This window comes from Salvia splendens, chromosome 9 (genome assembly GCF_004379255.2).
Source record: "Salvia splendens isolate huo1 chromosome 9, SspV2, whole genome shotgun sequence".
In the NCBI taxonomy this organism is placed as follows: domain Eukaryota; kingdom Viridiplantae; phylum Streptophyta; class Magnoliopsida; order Lamiales; family Lamiaceae; genus Salvia; species Salvia splendens.
This window is the reverse complement of record NC_056040.1, coordinates 19,299,250-19,324,745: the sequence shown is the minus strand read 5'-3', so window position 1 is coordinate 19,324,745 and position 25,496 is coordinate 19,299,250. Positions and strand designations below refer to the sequence as shown.

The 25,496-nt window shown below is 34.7% G+C and overlaps 2 protein-coding genes across 2 annotated transcripts; both read right to left on the bottom strand.

Moving 5' to 3' along the window:
* Positions 1-13,561: 13,561 nt before the first annotated feature.
* On the bottom strand, positions 13,562-15,962 carry LOC121749264 (glycosyltransferase BC10-like). The gene is made up of 2 exons (XM_042143850.1): positions 15,471-15,962; positions 13,562-14,200 (listed from the first exon to the last, which is right to left on the bottom strand). Exons 1-2 carry the CDS (start codon positions 15,960-15,962, stop codon positions 13,562-13,564), a joined length of 1,131 nt encoding a protein of 376 aa, XP_041999784.1.
* Positions 15,963-17,571: 1,609 nt separating this feature from the next.
* On the bottom strand, positions 17,572-25,110 carry LOC121746587 (AMSH-like ubiquitin thioesterase 1). Its single transcript, XM_042140479.1, has 14 exons — positions 24,806-25,110; positions 23,548-23,612; positions 23,338-23,413; positions 22,815-23,003; positions 22,580-22,659; positions 21,151-21,253; positions 21,030-21,076; positions 20,491-20,818; positions 20,255-20,344; positions 20,094-20,156; positions 19,942-20,016; positions 18,572-18,634; positions 17,995-18,047; positions 17,572-17,891 (listed from the first exon to the last, which is right to left on the bottom strand). Exons 1-14 carry the CDS (start codon positions 24,926-24,928, stop codon positions 17,720-17,722), a joined length of 1,527 nt encoding a protein of 508 aa, XP_041996413.1. The 5' UTR covers positions 24,929-25,110; the 3' UTR covers positions 17,572-17,719.
* Between the last annotated feature and the right edge of the window lie 386 nt (positions 25,111-25,496).

The following is a 25,496-nucleotide window of genomic DNA, read 5'->3' as shown; positions in this document are numbered from 1 at the left end:
TTTGGATTGTTAATTAGTTAGCAATGGATCATGTCCTAACAATATATATAATATAAAAAAATTATTTATGAACTATTATATTTAATTAATTGTTTTAAAAATAATATATTCTGATCCAAAAGTTGCGTTATATATCCAGTGATACGAGAGTGTTATATTGCTAACTCAATACTTTATTACTAACTACAATTGAATAATAGTCATTAGATATTCAAATCAATACACAACACATACTAAGTCAATACACTGTTTGGACAATGTCAATATGAAATTGTATTGACATTGTCATGTCTTTGTATTGATATATTTCATACACTGCATTGACATTGTGTTTTTAAACCCTAAATTTAATAATTGCTATTATCTTTTTAATATTAAAAATGAAAAATAAAATTACACATGATAAATTGTAGATCACAAGATTTCTAAAATCTTATGGTCTTAAATTAGTTGTAGTTAATAATTAAATGATGAGTTATCAATTCATCACTCCCCTCCAGTGATATAATTTAATCTTTTTAGACAAAACTCAAAATATATTAAATCAATCTATTTTTTCGTGTATATTTTGAGTCATAAGTAGAATAGAAACAACTACACAAATAAATACCGCAAAATATATGACTACTTTTCATATACAAATTCCAGTTAAAATGATTAAAGGATATACTTCTCAAAACTCCACAGTTTCTCCAATATGAAAGACGGGCGCAGCCTTCTTCACCAAATTCACTTTTACAGTTTAATCTTCTTAATTTTTGTAATTTTCTTCCAAATTTCTCGTCAAAGCTTTTCTCCTCCGTCTTTCTTCATCACACTCAAAATTATTTTGCAAATATGATGCACTTAATTCTTATTTACTGCAAAATCAATGTATGTCAAAATAATAATAAAATTTTCTAAGAAATAATATGAATGTTATTATAACCTATATAAAATTAATTGGTTAAACTGATGCATTTCTCATTTACTAAAGGATCACATGTTATATTAAATATATTTTATATGAATTGAATTATAAATGTAAGAAATATCAACTTTACAAAATATTTGAGCTTTTTAACTATTGTTTTAATAATGTCCAAGAACATACACATAAAGCATCATCTATATACCAAAATTATGCAAAACGATATAAAAAACAATATGAACACAATTTTACAATGCTTAATAATTAGCATCAATATCCCGAAATTCGGTAAAACAATATACGTATAAAATTTATATTCACACACCTGTACAATGCCAAAAAAAGCATATACGGATTAAACTATTAACTTAAAATACAAATACGTTTTTTATCATTTCAAAAAAAGTTGATAAACCCGGAGGATATGTAAAAGAAATTCTTTCTTTTCCATCACTTTGACATATGTGAAAAAAAATGTTGTAATTCTATTTAATAAAAATAAATTATAAAACAAAAGAATCATAAGAAAAAATGCTAAATAGTAATATTTGATTTTTTATAGCTGTTTTAATCCTAACATTATATAACGATATTTAATTTTACTTTTTAGTAAAATTTGAGAAAATATTCCTTGAATTCTAACGTCCTGCATGGAAAAAAGTAACCATATATAAATAATAAAAAACCCTAATAAGATAACGAGCGAAAAAACACAGATTAAAGGATCATGGCAAACACATTCTAAGCTGACAAAACACAGAACTCATAATGACAAAATATTAAAACATATAAAACAAATACTATTATACAATTAGAAATATCATACCTTCGCAACGAAATTCGATCAATCTTATGTCAATGTCCACATGTGAACATATTCTCAACCTTCTTCACCCTTTTAATGGATCTTTTGCATGCCATATAGAACAACTTTCTGTAATGGCGTTCTACAGTTTCAATCTTCCCAAAAATTCAATATGACCCTTCCTATGAAACACAAAACCAACAATTTTTATTTAAAGACTAACAACTTTTTTCAAAGAGAAATGGATGTATTCAGGAGGAACAAACTATATTTCAAAAGAAATCATCTACAGCAGAATAAATCAACCAATAAAAAATGTAAAATTCACCTCATGCTACTAAACATCATCAATATACTTCACCTTTGAATCAGCAAATTCATTACAGACCTCACTGGCTCACTTTAACAAAAATGATCAATTGTTCTTTGCATGCAAATAGGGGAAAGCAACAAGAGAGTGAGTTATAAGATAACAAATGATACATATATATAGATAAAAATATAAAAAAATTATCATAAATGGATGGAATTATAGCATGATTAGTAGCAATAAATTTACATTGAATTATTATTGACGTCTATAAAACGCAAGTGCTACAAAAATTACAATTTTATTAACGCTAAATGCTATTTTCATCAACCATAATAGATAAAAAAAATGCTATTTTATACACCTGCTATTCATACTATTCATTTGAATAGAATAAAAATAAGTTTTAACTTGAATATTTCAAACTAAACCTAGAAAAATAATTGCCCATATACATAGATGGTTACAAATCATGGCAACTACAAATATCTATGGCTAAATTAAGGAGACATTAACAGTTAATTAGGTTTATGAACATTTATCAGTTTTATAGTATTTTAAAAAATGAACCGTTACAAATATGCATGGGGCTAAATTATAGACGCAATAACGGTTAGATTTATGCACTTTTATTGTTAGCACACCTATCATTAGTGATTATTGTATATATACCTATGGTATAACATTGGTGTTGATCAACTCATATTTAATCATCTAATAAGAGGCTCACAATTTAATTACGAAGGTATAACATTCAATAGGGAAATGTTAAGATGACAACGCTATTTTGGGTGATACTGTACCACCAATCTGAACCGTTAGATTTTGGTTGAGATGCAATTTTAACATGCCACTTGGCAAGTCACATTTTCTAAAAAAAATAAATTAAAAAAATGCAAAAGGCTATAACTGGAAATCAACATTGCAGCCGTTTCTTCCTAAACGCAAATCACGGTCTTTCTTCCTTCTCTCTTTCTTATATTTTCGCCATTAATCTATCAAATCTCTAGAAAAAACTGACATCGCTATATTCAGTCTATGCAATTATTTTAATCTTCTGCGCTATTTGCATTCTCTTCTCTGTAATTCTTCCTCCAATCTTCCGTCAGTAGTCAATCCATGGAGAATGATGTTCCCGCTGACATCCATTTTACTAATTTTGAAGAAGGTAAGAAGCAATTTCATTATGTTTCGTCAATTTAGGCGGATATTCAATCCTTGTATTTCTTCTTTCAATCTTCAGTCGTCATTCAATTCATGGAGAATGATGTTCCCGCTGACACCAATATTGTCACACCTCAACCCCTCTGACATATATTCTTATAGTAAATAAATCCATAAATTAAAAACCTTTAACACACATGTCAAATAAAACCTTAATATCAAATTCATTCAAAAAAATAACATTTATCTATATCATTGATATCTTGCTCCTGAAAAATACTAGTGGTTTATATGAGCCACAACTCAGCGTATAAATTTCACATTACAATTATCAAACAAATTCTCTAACCTACACATATAACCATAAGCATTAAATATCATAAACAATTTCACATCCATATGCATATGCCTATCTATCCAGTTTATTATTATGTGTCAAATCAAGTCTGGTATCTGCTCGAGATTTTCAATATGCCAATATGATTTGACCCGATGGTCCCATTGTGATTGACCGAAGGTCCCAATATGTATTGACTCGTAGGTCCCAATATGTTTTGACCCGAAGGTCCCAATATGATTTGACTCGTACGTCCTAATATGTCCACTGTGATTTCAGATAGCGGGCAAGACAGTCACAGATCCTCTTTAATCAAATGATTCGAATAATTCTAAAATCATATATAAAATATATTCATTGCATCAATCACATATCTATGTCATATTCCACCAAATAATTTCAATATAATATATAAAACATGTCCATTGCACCAATAACTTATCCATATTATATTTCACGCTCAATATCAAATAACACACAACTTGTTAGGGAGTTTAAACAAAACGTGAACAAATCGGATGTCCTGAAAGGCGTGAAACACTTTCAGATCAAATCAATTTGGCGGTTCTACCAATATTTGATCGGATACAATTCAGGTTTCGAAGATATTCATCTGTTGATTCTGTACAACTTTGAATCCAGAAATTGATCATAAGAAGAGGCAGAAAAACGAAGAGTCGTGTCTCTTCGTTTCACAACTGTTTTTAATAGTTTTGGCGGGAATAGGAAATTGCAAAATAGTCCTTCAACTTTTGGAAATTACGTTTCCGGATGAATTTTTTGTACAGCTCGACCCCAGCCAGAGGCAGCCGCCCCTTGAACCCCGCTACTCGGGGGCGCTGCCCCCGAACCCCCACCTAATCATAATGAATTCAAATAAGTGTACACTCAGCACTTCCAACTTATTTGATGTCTCATTATTATCACGTTGATCAATCAAGTTAATCCAATTACACTAAAATATCCAACACAACTATCTCAGATTCACGTCATATATCCAAATATTCACTCAAGTCAATAAATATCAATCAACCATATAATACATGTAAATTAAAAGTGTGATTTATCCACGCCTGACAATAATAGGAAAAATGACTGAACTTCTGATTCTTACCCTTCATTTATAATCCTTGATCCTATTAGCCGAACGCTCTCTTTCCCTCCCCCGATCTTTTTTCCACACTCCCTTCCCCCTTTTTAATTCAGCTACTGCTTATGTATCTAAAGCAAGTCTGTTAAACCGACTATTTGTATATTAAAAGAAAATCTTAGTAGTCTCTAGAGTAGGTTATGAAGGAAGGCTATTTAGATGGCTTAGTCATTTTACAATAACACGTGTACTATAGCGTGATTATCAAAGCATCCATAGATGTGCTCTTGCCAACGAGCACGAATGTGAGTCCGGACCCACTTTTACTCCCTGCTCTTAGGTAAAAGCACAACACCCACATCAGTGCTCTTCCGCAAGGACATGCTCAAGGATCCCACCATTCTATTATTCAATTTAAATAAAAACATTTCCACAATATTAAAATGCATTAAAAACAACCGGAATAACATTACAAATTACAAAAAAAAATAAAAATTACATAATTAAAATCCAAAAAATTAAAAAATACATAATTAAATTCATAAAAAAAAAACCACTACTCGTGGCCGAATTTCGCCTAAATGGATGATGAATGTGTGTATTTACAGATGATTTTGAGATTAATTTTTTCTTTAATTTAAAAAAAATTAAAAAAATATATATTTTTGGGAATCCAAATATATATATTTTTTAATTTTTGGTATTATTTTCAAATTTTTTTTTTAAAAAAAGAAAATGTCAACGGCCAATAGAAACGCGCCACGTATCCAAGCCTCCTAGCTCAACTGGTTGAGAGGGGAGGCAAGGATACCGCCCATCCAGGAGGTCATGAGTTCGAATCCTGGATGGCGCAACTTGGGATTAATTTCCCCTGTGGGCTTTGGGCTTGGCAAGCTTGCAGACCCCGACCCGCTTGATGGCGAGAATTTACGGTCCCGACCCCAGCTGCCCCAGGCCGGTCGAACGGGGGGCTAGAGATCGAGCCCGAGGAGGGGCTTGCTCACAGGCTGGTGCGCGGCTGCGTGTGTCAGGGCTAGTCTTCGAGCCATGAGAGGCTGTGTGTCAGGGTTAGCTCGCTTGCCGAATGTATCAGAACTCCGATGTGTGTGTGTGGGTGTGTGTGTCTGTGTGTGTGTGTAAAAAAAAAAAGAAACGCGCCACGTCGCCCTGCTTGCTGGCACGGACGTGCTCTTAGCTAAGAGCAGCGGCGGACAGCGGTGCCGTGCCGCTGGCACGAACGGACAGACAGCGGTGTACTCTCCGCTGTGGATGCTCTCAAAACTAAAATATTTATAAAAGGCAGAGTTCAATCGGATAAAAGATCAAATAATATATTTGATCAATTTCTGTAAATTACAATATATATATATATTCACCCTTCCTATGCATAACACTACGTAAACTAAACAATAAAATGTATTTTTCCATGCATACACATTTCAATATGAATTAGGTAGTTAATTATAATATTTTAGCTTCTGTATTAATACTTAATAACTTAGATAATACTCCCATGATTAAATAAAATAATATCTTTTATAATAACCACTCTAATGTCAAAGATGACACTAAAATATAAAAACATGCAAAATGAAGCTTATCTCATGTCAGGGATGTCACACATATCATTGATTTTGTAGACGGTGAGAAGCACTCCTAATCGTGTAATTGTGTATTTACAATATGTTGGCTTTTGATATGTAATTCAATTTTATGTAATCGCGTAGTTGTAAATTTTTATACGGTGAACTCAAATTCACGAATCTGATATGTGAACTACCAACTTTGCATCTTCCTAGTGGAAATCGGAAATGAAGTTTATGATTTTGTGATTATATTTCAGGGAGTTCATATTTGTGGTCGCAAGTCAGATTGCCTGGTTAAATATATTGAGTTGCTTACTGATTGTGATCAATTTGCATTTGTTAGTTGTTAAAATATCTTTGCTTGTTTAAATATGTTTTGTTACTTACTTATTGGGCTCCATTTGTATCTGCTTGTTGTTACAACATCTCACCTTGCTTGCTTAAAATTAATAATAGACGAGCAATTGCATCGCCAAAAATACTATATTGCTTCTGTGTTTGCATGACAGTGCTTGTTGTGCTTTATATTTCATAACTTACTGCAATTTAGTGATCGAGTGTTTTTGTATTACGCCTTACAGATTTCGTCTGTCAGATTGCTTGACTGAATATGTTATATTGCTTGCTCATGTTTACTAAATTGCATGTCAGTGTCTGGGATTCCCATATGATTTAATGACCAATTGAAGAAATTCTCTGGTTTCATGAGCTTGCAAATGAAATTTATGTATTTGTTTTCATGGAGATCAGATTTAAAGATTGATTGTATTATTGATTGTTTTTATTTCTCCATACAGATTTTGTATGTCAGATTGCTTATTTAAATATGTGACATTGCTTACTTATGGTATTAAATTGCATGTCAGTTTTCAGCTTTAATGCGAAAGAGTTGGACAGCAACTCCCGGTCTTCCTGATACTGAAAAAGAGGAAAAGAGTGGAAGAAGATTTTTATTTCATTAGTAGATTGTATGTAACTGAAGTTCAAACACGGAAAGAGTTGAGAGCAACTCTTCGGTATTGCTTGTCTGTAACAAGGTTTTTCACATACTATCATAAAAATTCAATTAGTGCTTGCCTCAGAATGTGTAATGGCTTGGTTGCATGTGTATTGGCTACTTCGTAATTTGAAATAGCATATCTTGTCATTAATTCCATATTCTTCTTTATAATTTAATTGCATCACATATTGGTAGTACACGGATTTAAACAGATTAGTGATACAAGAGTTTATTTTGTTTGCCAATGTGTCATAATTTGCTTAGATTGTAAATCATGCCTTATGCGTGTTTAACATTCAATGTCTGCGCCAAACAAAATAGAAATCCCAAAACCATCAATGTATACACCCAAAGAAACCAACGATCGTCGACCATCAAGAGTTAGTTTACTCAAAAAATTTTAAACAAAACACGGTGATGTTCATTTTCCTAAAACAATATCTTTCACTATTCAAGGTCTGGGGTATTGTGCAACCATCTTTTCAACATCAATGGGTCCTTTCTTTTGCACTTCTTCAAAGTGGCGTGTTGTTGTACTCATTACGTCATCCACAAAATTATTTTGAACTTCTGCATATTTCCTTCGACAGGCCTCCTCTTCTGCACGTTCTACGGTTACCTTCCTTTGTCTAACCATTGTTTAATTGTGTCCTGTGTTGCACGATGAAAACCATTACACTTATCATGTATTGACAAGCACATTCCCAACCATTAGTAAGCAAATTATACACATGTCTTTTCACACATTTTCAATGTTTTATTAAAGCGATGATTAAAGGAGCAATTAATAAGCTTGAACAAGCAGTTCTAACAAACTGAACAAGCAGTTTGAACATACAAAACAAGCAATTCCAACACTCTGAATAAGCAACCCGTTTATCAAGCAATTCTAACACTTGAACAAGCAATTCTACCACTCTGAACAAGCAATACGTTTATCAAGCAATTCCAATGGGCACACTGAACAAGAAATACCTTTTGACCCATATTTTCAATGGTTATGAAGCAATCATAACACACTGAACAAGCAATTCTAAAATACTGAACAAGCAATTATCAATCTAATTAATTGAATTGAAAATTGATAGGCATACCGAGCAAAGAATATAATAGAACTAAGCACACCTTACCATAAATACACATGGTTCTATATCTGTTGCACACCCTAGTAGATGGAATATAGCTCCGACTATTACACATAGATTTTTTGGCATTCAACGTAGCCAAATTTATGCTGAAAACTTTTGTGTGGGAAATCCGCATAGTTTAAAAAGTTGATGATTTTTAAGACCACTTTTAAAGATTGTGGGAAATACCAATTTTTTGTGAACTTTCATAATTGGTCAGAAAAATCTTGAACTATAGTGTACATATAATGATCTGATAGCTAGCGTAGTAGTTTGATAGTCATGATTTGAGGGTGGAATGAGTGGTGGAACTATAGTGTACATATAATAATCTTGCACTTGAGTTATTGACACATGAGCCACTGATCATATTTGTTTTGATCCTGACTTAATGCAGGTGACTAGACGGGTACATGATCGTGAGATCGAAGTCCAGCTGGGCGACACTACCAAAATGGTGGCCGCTGCAGTGGGAGACATTTATTTGCGTTTTAGTAGTGATAGATTTTTTATTTTGAAGAATGTTTTGTTGATACCTTCTTTTAGAAGAAATTTAATTTCAGTTTCTAAATTGGTTTATGATGGATATTCGATTTCTTTTAATGACAACTGCGTTATTAAGAAAAATGGTTCTTATATCTGTCGTGGTATCATGGAAAACAATCTGTACATAATCATTTCTACACAATTTAATAATCGCAAATAAGAACTCAATACAACATCGAAAATTTCAAAGAAACGAAAGGAACCTTCAAGTTCAATGAACGAAATGTGCTTATGGCACCTTAGACTTGGTCATGCAAATGAAAGGAGGATCCATTCTCTTCTTCAACAAGATCTTATCAAATGTCTAGATGAGGAACCTTTTCATAAGTGTGAGTCATGCTTAGAAGACAAGATGACCAAGAGGCCTTTTAGGCTAAGGGCAATAGGGCCAAGGAAGTACTTGAGCTCGTTCATTCCGATGTATGTGGACCAATGTCTACGGAGGCAAGAGGTGGTTTTCGATACTTCATCACATTTATTGATGACTTCTCGAAAATTGGATATGTTTATTTGATGCGTCACAAGTCAGAGTCTTTTGACAAGTTTAAAGGCTTTAAGACTCTTGTGGAGAAGCATCATGGAAAGAATATCAAAAGCCTACGATCTGATCGTGGAGGCGAATACCTCAGTGCCGAATTTTTGGACTACTTATCGGAGTCGGAAATTGAATCCCAACTGACTGCGTCGGGCACGCCCCAGCAGAACGGCGTCGCTGAAAGAAGGAACAGGACCTTGTTAAATATGGTTCGATCGATGATGAGTTATGCACGTTTGCCTATTTCGTTTTGGGGACATGTCTTGCTTTCTGCAAGCCATATTTTAGACAATTTACCATCAAAATCCGTACCTACTACTCCTTATGAGTTGTGGACTGGGCGCAAGCCCAATCTAGCACATCTCAAGATTTGGGGTTGCCCGGCTCATGTATTGGAAAAGGATCCAACTAAGCTAGGATCAAGGACGGAGGTATGTTTGTTTATAGGATACCCCAAAGGGACGAAAGGTTATGAATTCTTTAGTCTCCGAGACAAGAAAGTCATTGTGAGTACTCACGCGACATTCTTAGAGGAAAACTATGTAATGAATCATAAACCCAGCAGTGAAGTGACTCTTGATGAGCTAACTTCTGTCACAAGTTCCATTAACCAAGAATGAGTACCAAGTGTACAAACAATTCCCGAAACTTCAACTTCAACTCGAAAGACCCTACCATGGAAGCCGAGTATGTGGCCGCTTCGAAGGCTGCAAAAGAGGTTGTATGGTTCAAGAATTTCCTTATGGATTTAGGTGTGGTTTCGAATCTGCCCAAGAGCATCACCGTTTATTGTGACAATTCTGGTGCTGTGGCAAACTCGAAAGAACCAAGAGCTCACAAAGCGAGCAAACACATAGAGCGGAAGTATCATATCATCAGGGATATAGTGCAGAGAGGAGACATACAAGTGGTCAAGATTGCGTCAGAGAACAACCTGGTAGATCCTTTTACAAAGGCTTTGGCGGTGAAACCGTTCGAGTGCCTCGTTGAAGGGATGGGAGTTCGACTCATTCAAGACCTCAACTCGCTTTCAGTATAAGTGGGAGAAATTTTAGACGTGTGCACTACCATTTTGTATACTCGAAAGCTGTTTTGAGTATAAGTGGGAGATTGTTAGGGTTTTGTATACTAGAAATCACCTTTCGAGTGATTGGATACTGTAAAACTCTAATTGTTATTTTCCAATAAATGCAACAGATTATTTTTTGTCATAATGTTGTTATGTTTTACATTTAATGGTTGTTTATTGCATATTTAAATGTATAAGCAAACGTAACAAAGTCTAAGTCTTTGTTTTAGTAGACCGGTTGTGGGCGTCGTCCAATTTAAGGTAACACGGTCAGTTCTAAACAAAGAAAAATAAGAATTTCACAACCTAGATAGGCCTAGACTACCTATCGCGAAAGGTTGCAATGTCAGTCCGATTATTTCTAAGCCTTATTGAAATAAGATGACGTTGGTGTGGTATAGCACTGAATGGATCTAACAGCAAGACGAGTCTTTATGCTATCTACTGAAAGACGAGGTCTTGATAATTAATTTCTTAATCAATGTACGTTGGCATTGAGCATACGATATTGAGTATCTACTACTTTGACTTACCAAAGGTGCGGGTTTTTCGTCACCCAACGATCCAGTTATATTGGGTAGTGACGATCATTATCTAGCGGTGCTAGGATTGCTATTGCGTTGAATCGTGCGCGAGGAGAGTCTCATTTGATAACATCCACAAGAGGAGCTCGAAACAAGGTTTTATTATTCGGAACCTAGCTAGTTGGAGTTTAATAACTCTATGAATAATAAATAAGAGTTTCTTGCTAAGTCCACTCTTGGAGATTAAAATATGTTAATTAATTAAGTCCATATCAGACAATAATTAATTAATGGATGTTTCTATCTTAAGCGCGGGAGATAAATTAAATGCAATTAAAGGAAACCCGGAATACTTGTAATTTCGGATTTGGAAGGTAGTGCAATATTACTTCTGTAGTGGCTGCTTATAATATTCCAATATAAGCTTATATTAAATTGTGGGTTCAATTTAATTAGTAAAAAGCTAATTGGGTGAGGCCTGTTCCAAATTCTTCCTTAGATCCCTGACTGGGCCCAATATGTGACTTAATATAAATAGGAGAATAAAGGAGACAGAAAACACAATTATTATTGTTGAGAATTTTCGTCCCCCTCAGAAAAAGAGAGAGTTCGAAATTTTGCCTCCTCCGTGAGCTGAGTTCTGTCTTCGTTATTCAAGTCCTAGTACGTTGGTGAGATTTGCCCACACAAATATCAACGTATAGTCCGGGACACCAGTCAGATGGTCCGAGGTCGAGTACTGAAGATCTTCACGTGGAGAAGACGCAAGCCATCATCGATTCTTGACTGAATCAACAAGGTAAATTGGCTAATTCCGTAGTAAGCATGTTTTAGGGATTTTATATGCTAAAGCATGTTTTAATTCAAGTTATGAGCATGATACATGTGATAATTACGCGAATAGAATTTGTCTAAATAATCTGCTAAATAGATCAAATTTATGTGATCGGTAAATTACTGCACGCTTCCGCTGCCAACCCTTCAATTGGTATCAGAGTCAGTCTTTGGCTCTGATTATTTGGATTTAAATTTCGCAAAATTAATGTATACATATCCAATTTGATTGCGAAGCATGTTCTTGGTGTTTTGTTTAACTTAATATGCATGATGAACTCAAGAACTATCGAATCAAAGAATTTGAATTGCTCGATCGTACGAGACGTGCAATCCGTCAGCGCTCGCTCCGAGACGGATCGCACCACGCGCGATCAAGGTAGGGATGTCGAGACAGTGGGAGTCAGGGAGCCACGATCACGTGGCGATGCGCGGACGAGCGAGGGCTTGTGCTAAAACCTTCGGTGTCAGAATGAATGACTTGAAATTCGCACGGTACATGCGAATCGAGCTTAGAAATCGATGCCGCGATGACGGACGATGGATTTTGTCCATCTGACATCGTTTAGGGGGTGAAAGCGACAATTTACTGTTTTTCGGGTTTAGTTTTAATTTTCTATTTTGCGTTTTATTTTCTTTTGAATTCTTAGGGTTTTGTAGATGCTTATAAATAGCGTTGCTTTTGTTTTGGACGGAGTTATATTTTGATAATATTATTTTCGTTTTTCACAAAAACTAGGGTTTCTTTGATTAATTCTCCATTCAGCTTGTTTTCTCGATACGTTTTGCACCACTCGAGTTCATTATAATGAACTAATAACAAACTTATAATGAACTACAAAATGGAATATAGACAGACACACATGTAACGTAAGAAAAAGGAAATATTGGGTCCGTTTTGTAGGGAAGATAGATAAGACAAAATATGATCATAAGAACACATATTTTAGATCAATTCAGATCAGATTACTCTAAGATCGAGAACGTTGAAATGAGAATTCTTATTTATATTGAGAATGGGGAATTTGTTTTATTCTTCGACCCGAATAGTTGATTTCACGACAGAACGTTTAGGACAATGTTCTTATAATGTCAAGTTTTCATCAAGATTAACCTCTATTACATGCATATGTATTATACTTGTGAATGGGAAAGTTTTTAATTTATTTGTATTTTCTTTTTAGATTTGTTCTTTTGTAAAACAATAGTCGATCGAGTTTAGTACACAATCATTGATAAATATTAGTAAAATCAATGCTAAAATACTTAAATTTTCTTAAATTTTCAACTAACATTAATATATTTTCTTAATCTATGATAAATATTCACAATTACTATTTCGATGGAACTGAAGGAGAAGTAAGTATACTATCATTTTGCCTTCCTTGCTTAATCTATAAAAATACTTTCAAACTCAAAACAAACTCAACATTTCTTTTTTCAATCCAATGCACCGTTCATTCAATCAATCGACAAATACAATATACACATATTCATCTGTTAGGGAAATAGATTTCCCTACTGTCGCATCTCCACCTTTATGTGGACTTAATTAAAGCCACATATGAAAACAAACTCCCTAATTACGTTGTATATATAATAGCCCAAGAGGTGCATATACATGATCACTTGACCACGAAGAAATTTGAAAGAAAATAATTTGGTGTATGCTATAGTAGTGCTTTTGTGCGTATGTGTTAATTAATTAATTATTTAAATTCTAATCAAAATTTCATCAACTTTGGTGCAAACCTTAACAACCGGTCCAACGCATTGACCGTGAACTTCCTAGCAAACAAGTAGCAAACTTTGGTGGGCCTCCCATTGTAGATGCACTCCGTGCCGCTCCTCATCCGGTTCAGCATATCCGGGGTGACGTCGAGGCGGATGAATTTCAGCGGGTGGGGCCCGCCCCGGGACCAGTCAACCCAAGTCAAAGTTCGGTTAGCGTTCTTGAAAGGGAAGTGTTTGGTGATCATAGTGGGCAGGTAGTGCTCGTCCGAGTAGCAAGCGGGCTTGCAATAGAGCTTGAAAAGGTTGAAGTAGACGTGCTCCGAGATGACCTCGAGGGCTAGCTCCCGGTCCATCTCGAACCACTGGGCCCCCTTCCGCCATTCTTCAATGGTTACCAAGGGCATCATGTGGCGGTCATAGCGCCCACGCCCCACGGGCCCCTCCTTGTCGTATGACTCTACGAATGAGGTTCGGGATTTCATCAAGTAGCTGTAGATTGTTGGGAAGTTGAAGAGAGGGATGCATGCCTCGGAGAGGAGGACGAAACGTTGGTTCGACACATCTAGCAACGCGTTCGCTAGCAGCCTACGTTCGGCTGCGACCATGCTGATCTTGCCCCATTCTACCTCCTGTAACATATGATCATCAGTGTCTTTTTCATCTATTCATTTCATAAAATCTACTAAATAACACTATGAAGTTAACACTTCTAATAATTTGGATGGTAAAAAACAATATACAGGTATTAATGTTAGAAAACTTGTGATGCAATTTTCTAATTATTAGTATTAGTATTAGGTTTTAGTTATTAAAATTGGTCAGAAAAAGAGAACAAGTCAATGGAAATATATGTTCCCCCCAATAAGGGATGGAAGGTCTCATAGGTCACTTTTCAAATTTGAATTGTCACAAAACTTTTCTTTACTAAAACCCGGAGTATTTAATATTTGTATAAATATGAAATAATACGTGGAACAAATAAATAAGCGCTTGAACAGAGTATTGTCAAAATCATTATTCTTTTATGTGTGAAAAATAAAAGGGAATTTTTTTATAAAATCAAGGGAATATTAAATATGGATTGTCTAAACATATAAATTCGTTGACCAATTTATTATCTGTGGTTCTGTCTCTACGTGTGACCCATATTATATATATTATAACTATTCCGAGACATAAATATGTTTACAATGCATAGAAGAACTAGCTTCATTAATAGGTAGAGCAGAAGACATGGAAAGATAAATTTCTAAGTAATTTCACTATTTCAAGTACAAATCTAGTGATAATTACTTGAATCATGTGGAATGTGGATTCATGTCACCATAGTTAGTAGATGCTTGAATCATTAGTATACAATCTCAAATAAATCAAATGAGCTTAATTTTACATGGTTTCCCGTTTGCATTTGCCCCAATATGTAATCTACTCATCTCTTCTCTACAAGGAAAGAATAAAAAGATCCTTCTCAAAAAGAATTTTCATTTTACAACATTTTTTTATAGGGGGTGATGTGGAGTATATAGTTGTAAGACATGGTAGTCTTTATAAATTTCACCTTTTCTTTTATTTTACATGGTTTTTATGAATGAAGGTGAAACTTTCTAGATTAATTAAGAAAGTACCAAGAAAAGAAAGTTAAGATTAAAAAGAAACATGGAGTATATACTTATGAAAAGAAGAAATTTAATTTCTTGACAGATATCCAACCTAAGAACTCAAGACCTTAAGTTGTAGTATATAACATAACGACAAAAAATGATTAAACACAAATTTTTTTTAGAAGAAACACTTTAGTAGTCATAGATCTCAATGCAACCAAAGTCCAAAGCATGCAACATAATCAAAGGTTTGGTAATTAAATACTTGAAAAGAGAGAAAGATCGAGAGAGATGATACCTTGCTAGCAATTCTTCTGCCATGAAAAACCGAACCCTTGGGAAAGTTCCCTTTGTAAGAAGGCTGAGAATGGACGTAGATGGAATACAAGCCTTGATGCCCTCTAAAGAAGAGCTCCCACAGCGGCGCCAGCGGCAGATCCCCCTTCGCCAGGAACATGAACGCCACCTTCGCCGTCCTCCTGAACGGAAACTCCTCGATCTTCGGCTTCATCGACGCCCGCCACAGGAGCTCCGCGTCTGTCATGTCGTGCGTCGCGTTGTCTTCGACTCTGAGGAAGTCCCTCAGCCCCGCCCGCGGCTGCATGGAGGCGGTGCGCGGGGGAGGATGGCGCAGAGGCGGAGACGGAGGCGGGGGTGGGGGAGTTGGGGTGGAGGGGGTTTCTTGGATGGTGGAGGAGAATTGGGAGAATTGGAGGCTTGGGGGGAGGTAGAAGGTGAGGGTGAGGCCGACGACGAGGCCGGACCCGAAGAAGAGGAAGTAGATGACCATGTTGTGGAGGAGGCTGAGGGAGTGGTGGAGTTTGGTGTATTGGGTTGGGTCTTGTTCATTTTGGGGTGGTTGTTGTGGTTGTTTCTTCATTTTTGTGAAGTGGTGGTGGTGGTGTAGAGGGTTGGGAAGGTGTGTGTTTGGAGGGAGTGTTGTTGAGGTGAGGGGGAAGAAGCTTGAGGGTGCAATCCTTGGAGAGTCCAAAGTTCAAGCCAGGGATTCCTTCTAACAAACATGACATACAAGGGTCGTTATGGGAAGAGACCTCATTAATTACCTGCACAATTGGATTATACAAATCCAAGTTTGCCATTTTAAATGTTGTTTCAATGTGTATTAACTACAAATATAGACACACATGTAAGAAAAAGGAAATATTGGGTCTGTTTTGCATGGAAGATAGATAAGACAAAACATGATCATAAGAACACACATTTTAGATCACTTCAGATCAGATTACTCTAAGATCGAGAATGTTGAAATGAGAATTCTTATTTAAATTGAGAATGGGGAATTTGTTATATTCTTCGAAGATGAGTATATTGATACTATACGTCAAGGGCAGTGTTCTTATATTCTCAAGTTTTCATCAAGATTAACCTCTATCACATGCATATGTATTCATATATATACCTTAATAACAATAGTGGCAAATAAGAACAAAGGGTGGAAAGGAAAAGGAAAAGGAAATAAAAGATGACCTGATGATCATATTGGTGGCGTGGTAAGGTGGCGTCAAAGGTGGCACGGCTGTGTTTCATTTTCTTGAAGAATTCTTGAAAGTAAGAAAATATTTCTCAAGAATGATGAGAGAGAGTGAGACAGAGAGAGAGAGAGGGGGGGAGTGAGAAAATAGAATTGGGGGTAGGGTGGGTGCCATGTGGATTAATTTTAACTACAAAACAATTGGTCGCCCTCCTTAATTCTAGGTTAAAACCAATGAGGTGATGATGAAGCATAATACTAGTATTGTTTGTGAGATGATGAGTCTATTTAAGCAAATCTCAACTTTCACACCAACTTCAAAAGTTCTATTGATGTCAATTAAACTAGTCCATTTGGGTTTGGGCAACCTTATCAAATTATCGGATCATTTAGACTGAGATTTTTTTTGAATTATAAAATTTCATCTCTAATCCTATTAATTTAGTGAACCATGCGGCTAATCCACATATTTTGGATTGAATTGTCATGGCTTCGACGGCTTGACAATTGGATACACAAACCACTAGATTAATTTTTTTCATTTTGTTCTAGATAAGCTCGACCTGTATATTTTCAGGTCAAACTCAAATTGTAATTATCAATTAGTATATTATTTATGTTCAATTTATTTGTCTTCAATAATAAAATTTCAGAAATGAACTGTTCTTTCTTGTCTTTTCCTCTACCACAAAATGATTGTCTAATACAAGGAGCTCATGAAGCAGAAAGTACATAATCAAGCTCATGTAAGAACATTAGCCTTAACATTTGATTAATATAGCTAATTGCAAACATCATGAATTGCACAAATTTTACCAATTTCACGAGACTATCAATTTTGACAGGCTTCCAGCTGTAAGGAGTTGGAAGAGGCCAGAGCAATCAACGTAGATCAATTTTACAAACATTTAGCTACCCAATCAAACAATTTCTTAGGCAATGGTAATTCAATTTTTACAAACATTTAGCTAGTCAAAATCCACACACAGCACAATGTACTTCAATGATATATCATGAATTAGCATTATATCAAACACCACTAAAGGCCAGAGTAATCAACGTAGATCAATGACATCAAATTTCAGATTAGGGTTCATATAAACATCTGTACATTGTCTGTATATCGGGCTACCATCGGAAGGAGGATCGTGGGAATGGAAACCCCGCCGCGGGCAATGCCTGATGATGGTCATGCCACCTGAAGTCAACCGGAAAATGCCATGCTTCCTGAACAATGAAATAAATATATGCATTCGTAAATCAAGTTTTCATTATCAGCTCATCCTAACGAAGAAACAACAGGATACAGTGAAATTCAATAAAAGATAACCTTGAAGTGTCCCTTGGTGCCATGACGATGGCAATGGCTTCTGGCAACATGATCTGTTCAAGCGTTCATTCAAGAAAAAGGGGAAAATGGATGATCAGACATCCTACATTTCAATCATATTAATACCATACTCCCTCAGTAATATATTTTTTTAAAAGGTGTGAGTAATAAATGTGTTCTAAAGAGGCCAAGATATATGGATTGGACGACCCAAAAAGAGGAACAGGTAAATATATCTGGGATGAGGGGGAGTATTTTTTTTAGAATGATGCATGCTAGTCAAAGCACACTGGAGGATGGAATGAATGCTTACTTTTATTTAACCATTGTAATTTTTTTTGGATAAGAAATCTTAAGGGTGATATGGGTACAAGTTTCAATCCTCCAACCCCCCAACTCAAGAAAAAATATGATGAGAGTTTAAGTTAAAAACAAGGTAGATATGATTTTACCTGAATATTTCCCGACCACCCTAAACATCCATCCCCCCACCCACCCAAAGACATGCTAACCCTCTTCCTCTAGATAACGAACATCACAAGGATGAGAGCAGTTATGGGTATAAGAGAGCTCCTACCTGATAAGAGTAGTGTGTATGTACATCAATTGATGACATGAAACAAGATTGTGTAGGATGTGTCTGCAAAACAATAAGCAGCTTTCAGTATATTAATCCACAAGACTACAACATGTTTTGAATGACCAATATACTTTTGGCAGAGAAGTCATAGTAAGACCACAAGGCTGACCAAGAAACTCTCCTAGTTTTTTTTCATAAATGATCAGAGCATACGCAATAGCATAATATGACATCATTTCTTCTGACTGACAGATGTAAACTACTACTCCCTCCGTCCCAAGATAAGCGAGGCGTTTCTTTTTCGCCCTCATTTTGGAAAAATGATATAAAATAGTAGAGTGGAGAGAGAGTAAAGTAGGAGAGAATTATGTATAGGAGAGTCTTCTCTACATAATTCTTTCTCTTACTTTACTTTTTCTCCACTTCAACTATTTTATAGTATCATTTTCCCAAAACATGTGCGAAAAAGAAGCGCCTCGCTTATCTTGGGACGGAGGGAATACTTATTATCCAAGGAAATTCAGAGCTTAGGACTGATAGGCATGAGAAGGACAGTCATATGTTTAACTATATTAATATATGGACATTACAAAACATGAAAAGATAGTTCTACACAAAAAAGTTGGCCGCTGGAGTTGTCAAAACAGATATCAGACAGTTCATCCATAACAAAATAAAGTACTTTATGGCATTATCTGGCGCATTTCCTAATGCAAATGTAAGAAGAATTATGTCACTGAGACACCTGAGGTATTGCCTAGTTTTGAAGCTTTAAATTTCCCTCGAAGAAGGCACTTAAACCATCACAATTGTTTAGACTCTTTCACTGTAAGACAAACTAATCAGTCATAAACATGAAAAATCAAGTTTTGTTAAAATCTCAATTTTGGCTTCCATACTGCCCCAGAAAAAAATGAAGTTCAACACTCCTCAAAGCGAATATTAGAGTCTTGAGCTTAACTGAATTTGACATATTTTGCACTCTAAATAACCGTATTCAACAAAACCAAGACACCACATGTTTCCTCTATGTAGTCCAATATAAAAAATGTACAGTATTTACCAAGACTAAAGGAAAGTTCAAATTATTTCGTACAAATCCTACAAGTAGGCTATGAAGCCATAAAGAAGTTTTATACAGCATACAGAGAACATTTTTTAAGGAGAAAAAGGTATCCTTCAAACTGTTTCTGGCACCATTTTTAAAAGCTATCACTAAGTGTCCGGAGCTAGAGGAGCAAGACACTAAGGCCGCTTCTAAACTAGAATCCAGGGACATAAAAAATATATACTGAACCTTAAAATAATCAAATAGAGAAGTAGACTAACTTGAGGCCCCTCAGAAAGCACAAACAAAGGTAACTTACATGAATCCATCCAAGGGGAAAAAGAGACTGCTTGTCCTGCACTTCAAATATTTCCTCCTCGTTTGTGGTCTGACACTGGTTGAGAGAAAAATGATTTAGTATCAAACTGGCTTACAATAATTTGTGCATGTATAAGTAGCACTCTGGCTTACCGAATCTGAAGTTGATTCTTGCTTTGGAATAATAAGAGCAGTGATGTAAAATTTCCTGTTTTTCTGTGGTAATTACCAAAAATTAATTTGTTCAGAAATAGAATAGGGAAACACATGATACAAAAAAAACAAGGGAAGAGTTAGACGAAAGTACTACTTACGAGGGAACCTGCAAGGACACCGCATGTTTCTAAGTTCTTATTGGTGTTTGACTTTGCTAGCTTCATAAAACTGTTCATCAGTTCGGTTGGCTGATACAAGAATAAGCACAATAATCATTTTTGAAGTTCTGAAAGCTCATTAACAAGACAGATGCTTATAAAGATAAAGTAATTCAAAGAGGAATTAGATAGCCGCTGAGGATAATACTATGAATGAAAGAGTCGAAAGACCTTACTATGTGCAACTGTAGGGGATCCTCGGAACATACTAAAGCATCATCAGAAGCATTTACCAACCCACTTTCTGTTTGAGTCTCTGGCGTTGAGGCTGGAATCAAATCCTGTACCTCTGCTAGAACAGGTGGGGGAGAAGGTTCTCTAATTACCTCACTTTGTGAAGCACTGTCATCTTCAAAAGATATGAGGGAAATAGATTCTTCAATCTGTTGGCTATCAGTTTTTGGCGGAACTACAGATTCCAAGCTTGATTTATCTTGTTTTGAGCCGCCATTTTCCTCTTTCATCACAATCCCATCCTCAGTAGAATTCTGAGTGCTATTAACCCTATATGGACACAAAACTCATGTAGCATCACATAACCATTAACCATTAAAAAGGACAACAGAAGCATCACTTATAGTATGTAGGTTTTTTACAACCGTGTACTATGTTCCAGAGTACACGCTGTTAGAAAATAAAAAAACTACAAATTCCAAGTATAAGTAATGTTACTTGTGGCCCGAAAGAAACACAAAGAATATTAACATTAGCGTACCCTGTGATCTGTACAGGAGTGAAGTCTAAATTACTTGGATACTGAACCTGCACATACAAAATCAAATCAAATAAACGTTCACTTAATGAAATGGAAAAGACAGAAGCAATTTTTACACTACCTTGTAGTGAGTTGGACCCTGCCACTGCCCACGAAGCCCATTTGGGCCCAAAATAGAATGTTTTGAAAGAGTTTCCTCCTTTGCGCGCGGAATGCTCAATGGTCTACGAGAAACACACAAAATATAGATCAAAAAAGAGGCAAAAATATATTCAAACATAATCCAGCACAACAATAATGTTAGTCTTCACTGATATCACAGAAACAAGATCACATAGGTCAGGATGGCAATAAAATTACACAATTTTTTTACTAGATTGACAAATGAAGAAGCATATCTCAATTCTTTTTCATTTAACAAAAGTTTAACCTGGTAGACATATCACTTGAAATCTGAGGAGTTCATTATGAATCTATATTTTTTTATACACATCACTTAACCTATTCAGTGAAATTGAAACAATTGCAATTTAATAGAAACTCCCTCCGTCCACGAAAAATAGTCTCATTTTGCCATTTTGGGATGTCCACAAAAAAAAAGTCCCATTTCTGAAAATGGAAAGTTTCTCTCTCATACTTTACCCATTTTTTCTCTCTATCTCTCTTACTTTACCTACTTTTTCTCTTTCTCTCTTACGTAACCAATTTTTACACCCGTGCCGTCCACAAATGGGACTATTTTTTGTGTACGGAGGAGTATATAAGCACAACCATGATAAACTTTTGCACTGATTATTCTCTACTAAGCATTTCTTTCAATTACTTATAATCATTTAATGAGCACAAAAACTTCCAAGAGGAAGAAGAAAAAAATACAAACAACTGCGCTGGTTGCAATAAATCGATTTGACTGATCCAATGATATCATTAGTCCAAAAGAAAGACTGGCTCGCCATAAAGCAGTTAAATCTGGGTTCCAAACCATTATTTCAATTGTATATTTGTAATTTTGTTGGTATTTCTAAATAAAAATGTCATCATATATGGGTTTTGATCTGGGTATTGACCCTGCCAACGGTGACACAGTCTAATGCAAGACTCCTCCCTTCGCTATTTATATTGAATGCAGAAAGCACTCGACATATTTCTAAATCGCATTTTTTAGCGGACATGTGTTATCTATATTGAATGCAGCAAACACTCAACATGTCTAATCTCGTGAATCATGTTTTGCTAGATGAGATATGTCTTATTAATTTGACAAAATTGGTAAGAAGATTTTAAAATACAACCCTAATTTTCACTATCACTAACCAGTGGAAGCATATATTGCTCTAGTAAAATAGCTTTAAGATTTCAGAAATATCTTAGATTATTGAATTTGATGTCACATACAAAAATTTGGACCCTCGATGCCGGTCATAACTCGTAACCGGAAAATATGCATAAATACATGGCCAAAATGGAAGCATAAGAAGAGGGCAGAATGATGGCGAAAATATGCATTTTTCTGTTCACAGAAAACAAATTTATAACAGATAGCAACTTACACTCTTTGGAGATGTTCTCCAGTTGGTTTGCTAAGTGAGAATGCTTTTGGAACTTGATATCCATATTGGTTAGTTACAGGCTGCAAAAAATGAAAAGTACTTTTTCTTACTTGATACATAAATTAATACGAAGAATTAAATACATAAATCATAAAACAAAGATCAAAACACTAGTCCAATTATTACTAACAAATAAAATATCCAATATCAACTGGCTCTCTATGACAGTTATTACCTGTTTTATACTAAACTTGTTCAGGTTTGGTCTAACAAGAGGCCATTCAACTGACGGTTCTAAAGTTTGACTTTGCTGAGATTTCTGCTGTTTATGAAGTTGATAAATGTGTTTATATTGCATCTCCTGAAGTTTTTCTGAAACAGCAGGTTTCAATTCCTCAAGCTCAGTCATTGCAGTATTCAATTTCTGAAAAAAGCAGATTAACACAAAAGAAGGATTTAACCCAATAACAAAATCTACCAACACTCAGCTAGCTATACCACCAGGACCAGCACCAGTAATAGTAATAATAATAATAATAATAATAATAATAATAATAATAATAATAATAATAATAATAATAATAATAATAATAATAATAATAATAATAATAATAATAATAATAATAATAATAATAATAATAATAATAATAATAATAATAATAATAATAATAATAATAATAATAATAATAATAATAATAATAATAATAATAATAATAATAATAATAATAAGGAGATGAGCAATTGTTGTCAATTGTTACCCTTTTGAGATTGAGTTTACTGCTCTGTAGAGATGTTCTGTACTCTTTATGGCAAGGTATCGTCTCAGTCACCAAACTAAACAAAAGAAAACAAGCAGCTTTCACAAAAGTCAAAACTGAGTTTTTCATATTTCTTGCTACATGAAATATATATTTTGGAATATTGTAACTAAATCAAACAACAAATTTGAACACAGCATTGTTTCTCACCTTGAAAATCTAAGGAGCATAACATAGAGGTCAATAATATTCTTTTCTTCACGAAATATGTCAGCCTACATAGTACAAAGTGTGATAAAGTACTCAATATGGAGGGAAATAAAAATAAATAAATGACCGAAAGAGAAATCAAATAAATTATGTGACTCAAAGCATAAACATGAAATGTGTACTTCCAGATAAATGAACAAAGGATCAGGTATTCTTATTAAACAAAGATATTCTGACAAGATTTTCTGGACATAGTCAAATGCGAGTTATTATAGTTGGGACTGCTGTCTATAATGTAATGTAGGCAAAGAAAATCAAATGAAGCAAAAAAAGCACATGTTAGAGCTCAATGACAGTTTCACAACAACAATTAGTTGTCACATTATTTAGAAGCAGAAAGTTAAAGATCAACAAAGTAGCAGAACAGTAATCTAAGTCAGGTAAAAACTTTTCTACCATTAAAATCAAACAAACAATAACAGTTTCTTATGCATAATCATATTATAGACAATTAGTTTTAGATGCCTAGATGAATGCATGAAGGTTTGATTACAAATAAGCTGAAGGTGATATTCCAATTTTTAATCTGAAAGCAACATTTGAATGTGTGAAGTTCCAAAGTAGTTCAAGCAGGAAATTGACGAGTTTATTATTTAAAGAGGTTCCTAACATCTATATGTGGTATATAATGACCTATAGGTACCCAAACTAATTAGACTTAACTATGATTTAGAGATCATATCCCCAGGAAGGTCAAAAAAGTACATATAATATCAGCAGAGATTCACATTGCTTTGACCAAAAATTGGTGCTAAAAAGGATGAGGGTAATCTAGTTTTCAAAAACATTGACACATGCTTGCCGTATTCCTAAAACCACCTCTTTACGTAAAAAAATCTTGGCACTATACACATACTGATACTAGGCATCAGAAGATCTTCATTTTCTTCATGATGGTATATGAACATATATACATTCAAAGCGTGAGAGAGTAGAATTGGAATCAGAAGTCATAAACGAATATGTAACTAATACCACTGAGACTCAACGTAGTGCCCCCACATGAACCAAGGTAATAACATCAATACGTGTAGAAGAAACTGTATAGGTACAAATGTGAGATGCCCCGTAGTTCATTAAACATACGAGAAGTCGAAGTTGTGATACAGCTATTCATTCCACGAAAATAGAAATATCGGCAGAACAGAAGAAAAATGAGAAATTCAAAGAGAAAATAGCTCCAATTGTGGGTATTCACCTGCTTGAGAATATTATCGGCAATTCTGTGGTAATAGCGTAGAGAAATTCGATTGTCTACATCGATCTTCTTGGTAACGGCGGCGATGTTGAATCCACCTCCAGATGAAGATCGAGTTATCATCTTTAATCAACTCTTCTGTCGCTGTGAAAGTTGATTGATCGGCGACTTTTGGTTTGGAAGGACGGAGGGCGAAGAACAGTCAGATGTGGAAAGTCCGAGGGTTCTAAACGACGCCGTTCGAACGCCCTTAGGCGCATAAAGGCGAAATGAAAGAGGGATCTACACAACTAAAATAATCCATTCTCCTACCATAAGAAGCATATGGAGTAATTATTAAATTACGAAATGAAAAAGGGAGTAGTCATTTACACAACTAAAATAATCCTTTCTCCTACCATAAGAAGCATATGGAGTAATTATTAAATTAAAGTTATGCCTTCTTTATCGATCATTTAAAAAATCATTTTAACTTAATATATATTTTTAAGAAATATTTTTGATTTTATAAAAAAATTAAATAAAAAATATTACTAGTAAAATATGAGTTTTGCATATACAAAATAAATAAATAATAATTATAAATCATAAATATTATAAAATGACAAATAAACCTTTCAATCGTGGATCATCTGCTAGCGATATTTGAATGTTTATGAGTTAAAATTATAACATGCTCTTTTAAAAATGG

Excerpts from the sequence above, each read along its gene's own strand:
- LOC121749264 (XM_042143850.1), bottom strand. The coding sequence starts at position 15,962 with ATGGTCATCTACTTCCTCTTCTTCGGGTCCGGCCTCGTCGTCGGCCTC. Across the intron at positions 14,201-15,470 it reads GCAGAAGAATTGCTAGCAAG|GAGGTAGAATGGGGCAAGAT; the intron begins GTATCATCTCTC and ends CATATGTTACAG.
- LOC121746587 (XM_042140479.1), bottom strand. The coding sequence starts at position 24,928 with ATGATAACTCGATCTTCATCTGGAGGTGGATTCAACATCGCCGCCGTT. Across the intron at positions 23,613-24,805 it reads CCGATAATATTCTCAAGCAG|GCTGACATATTTCGTGAAGA; the intron begins GTGAATACCCAC and ends TGTACTATGTAG. Across the intron at positions 20,017-20,093 it reads AAGAATCAACTTCAGATTCG|TGTCAGACCACAAACGAGGA; the intron begins GTAAGCCAGAGT and ends TCTCTCAACCAG.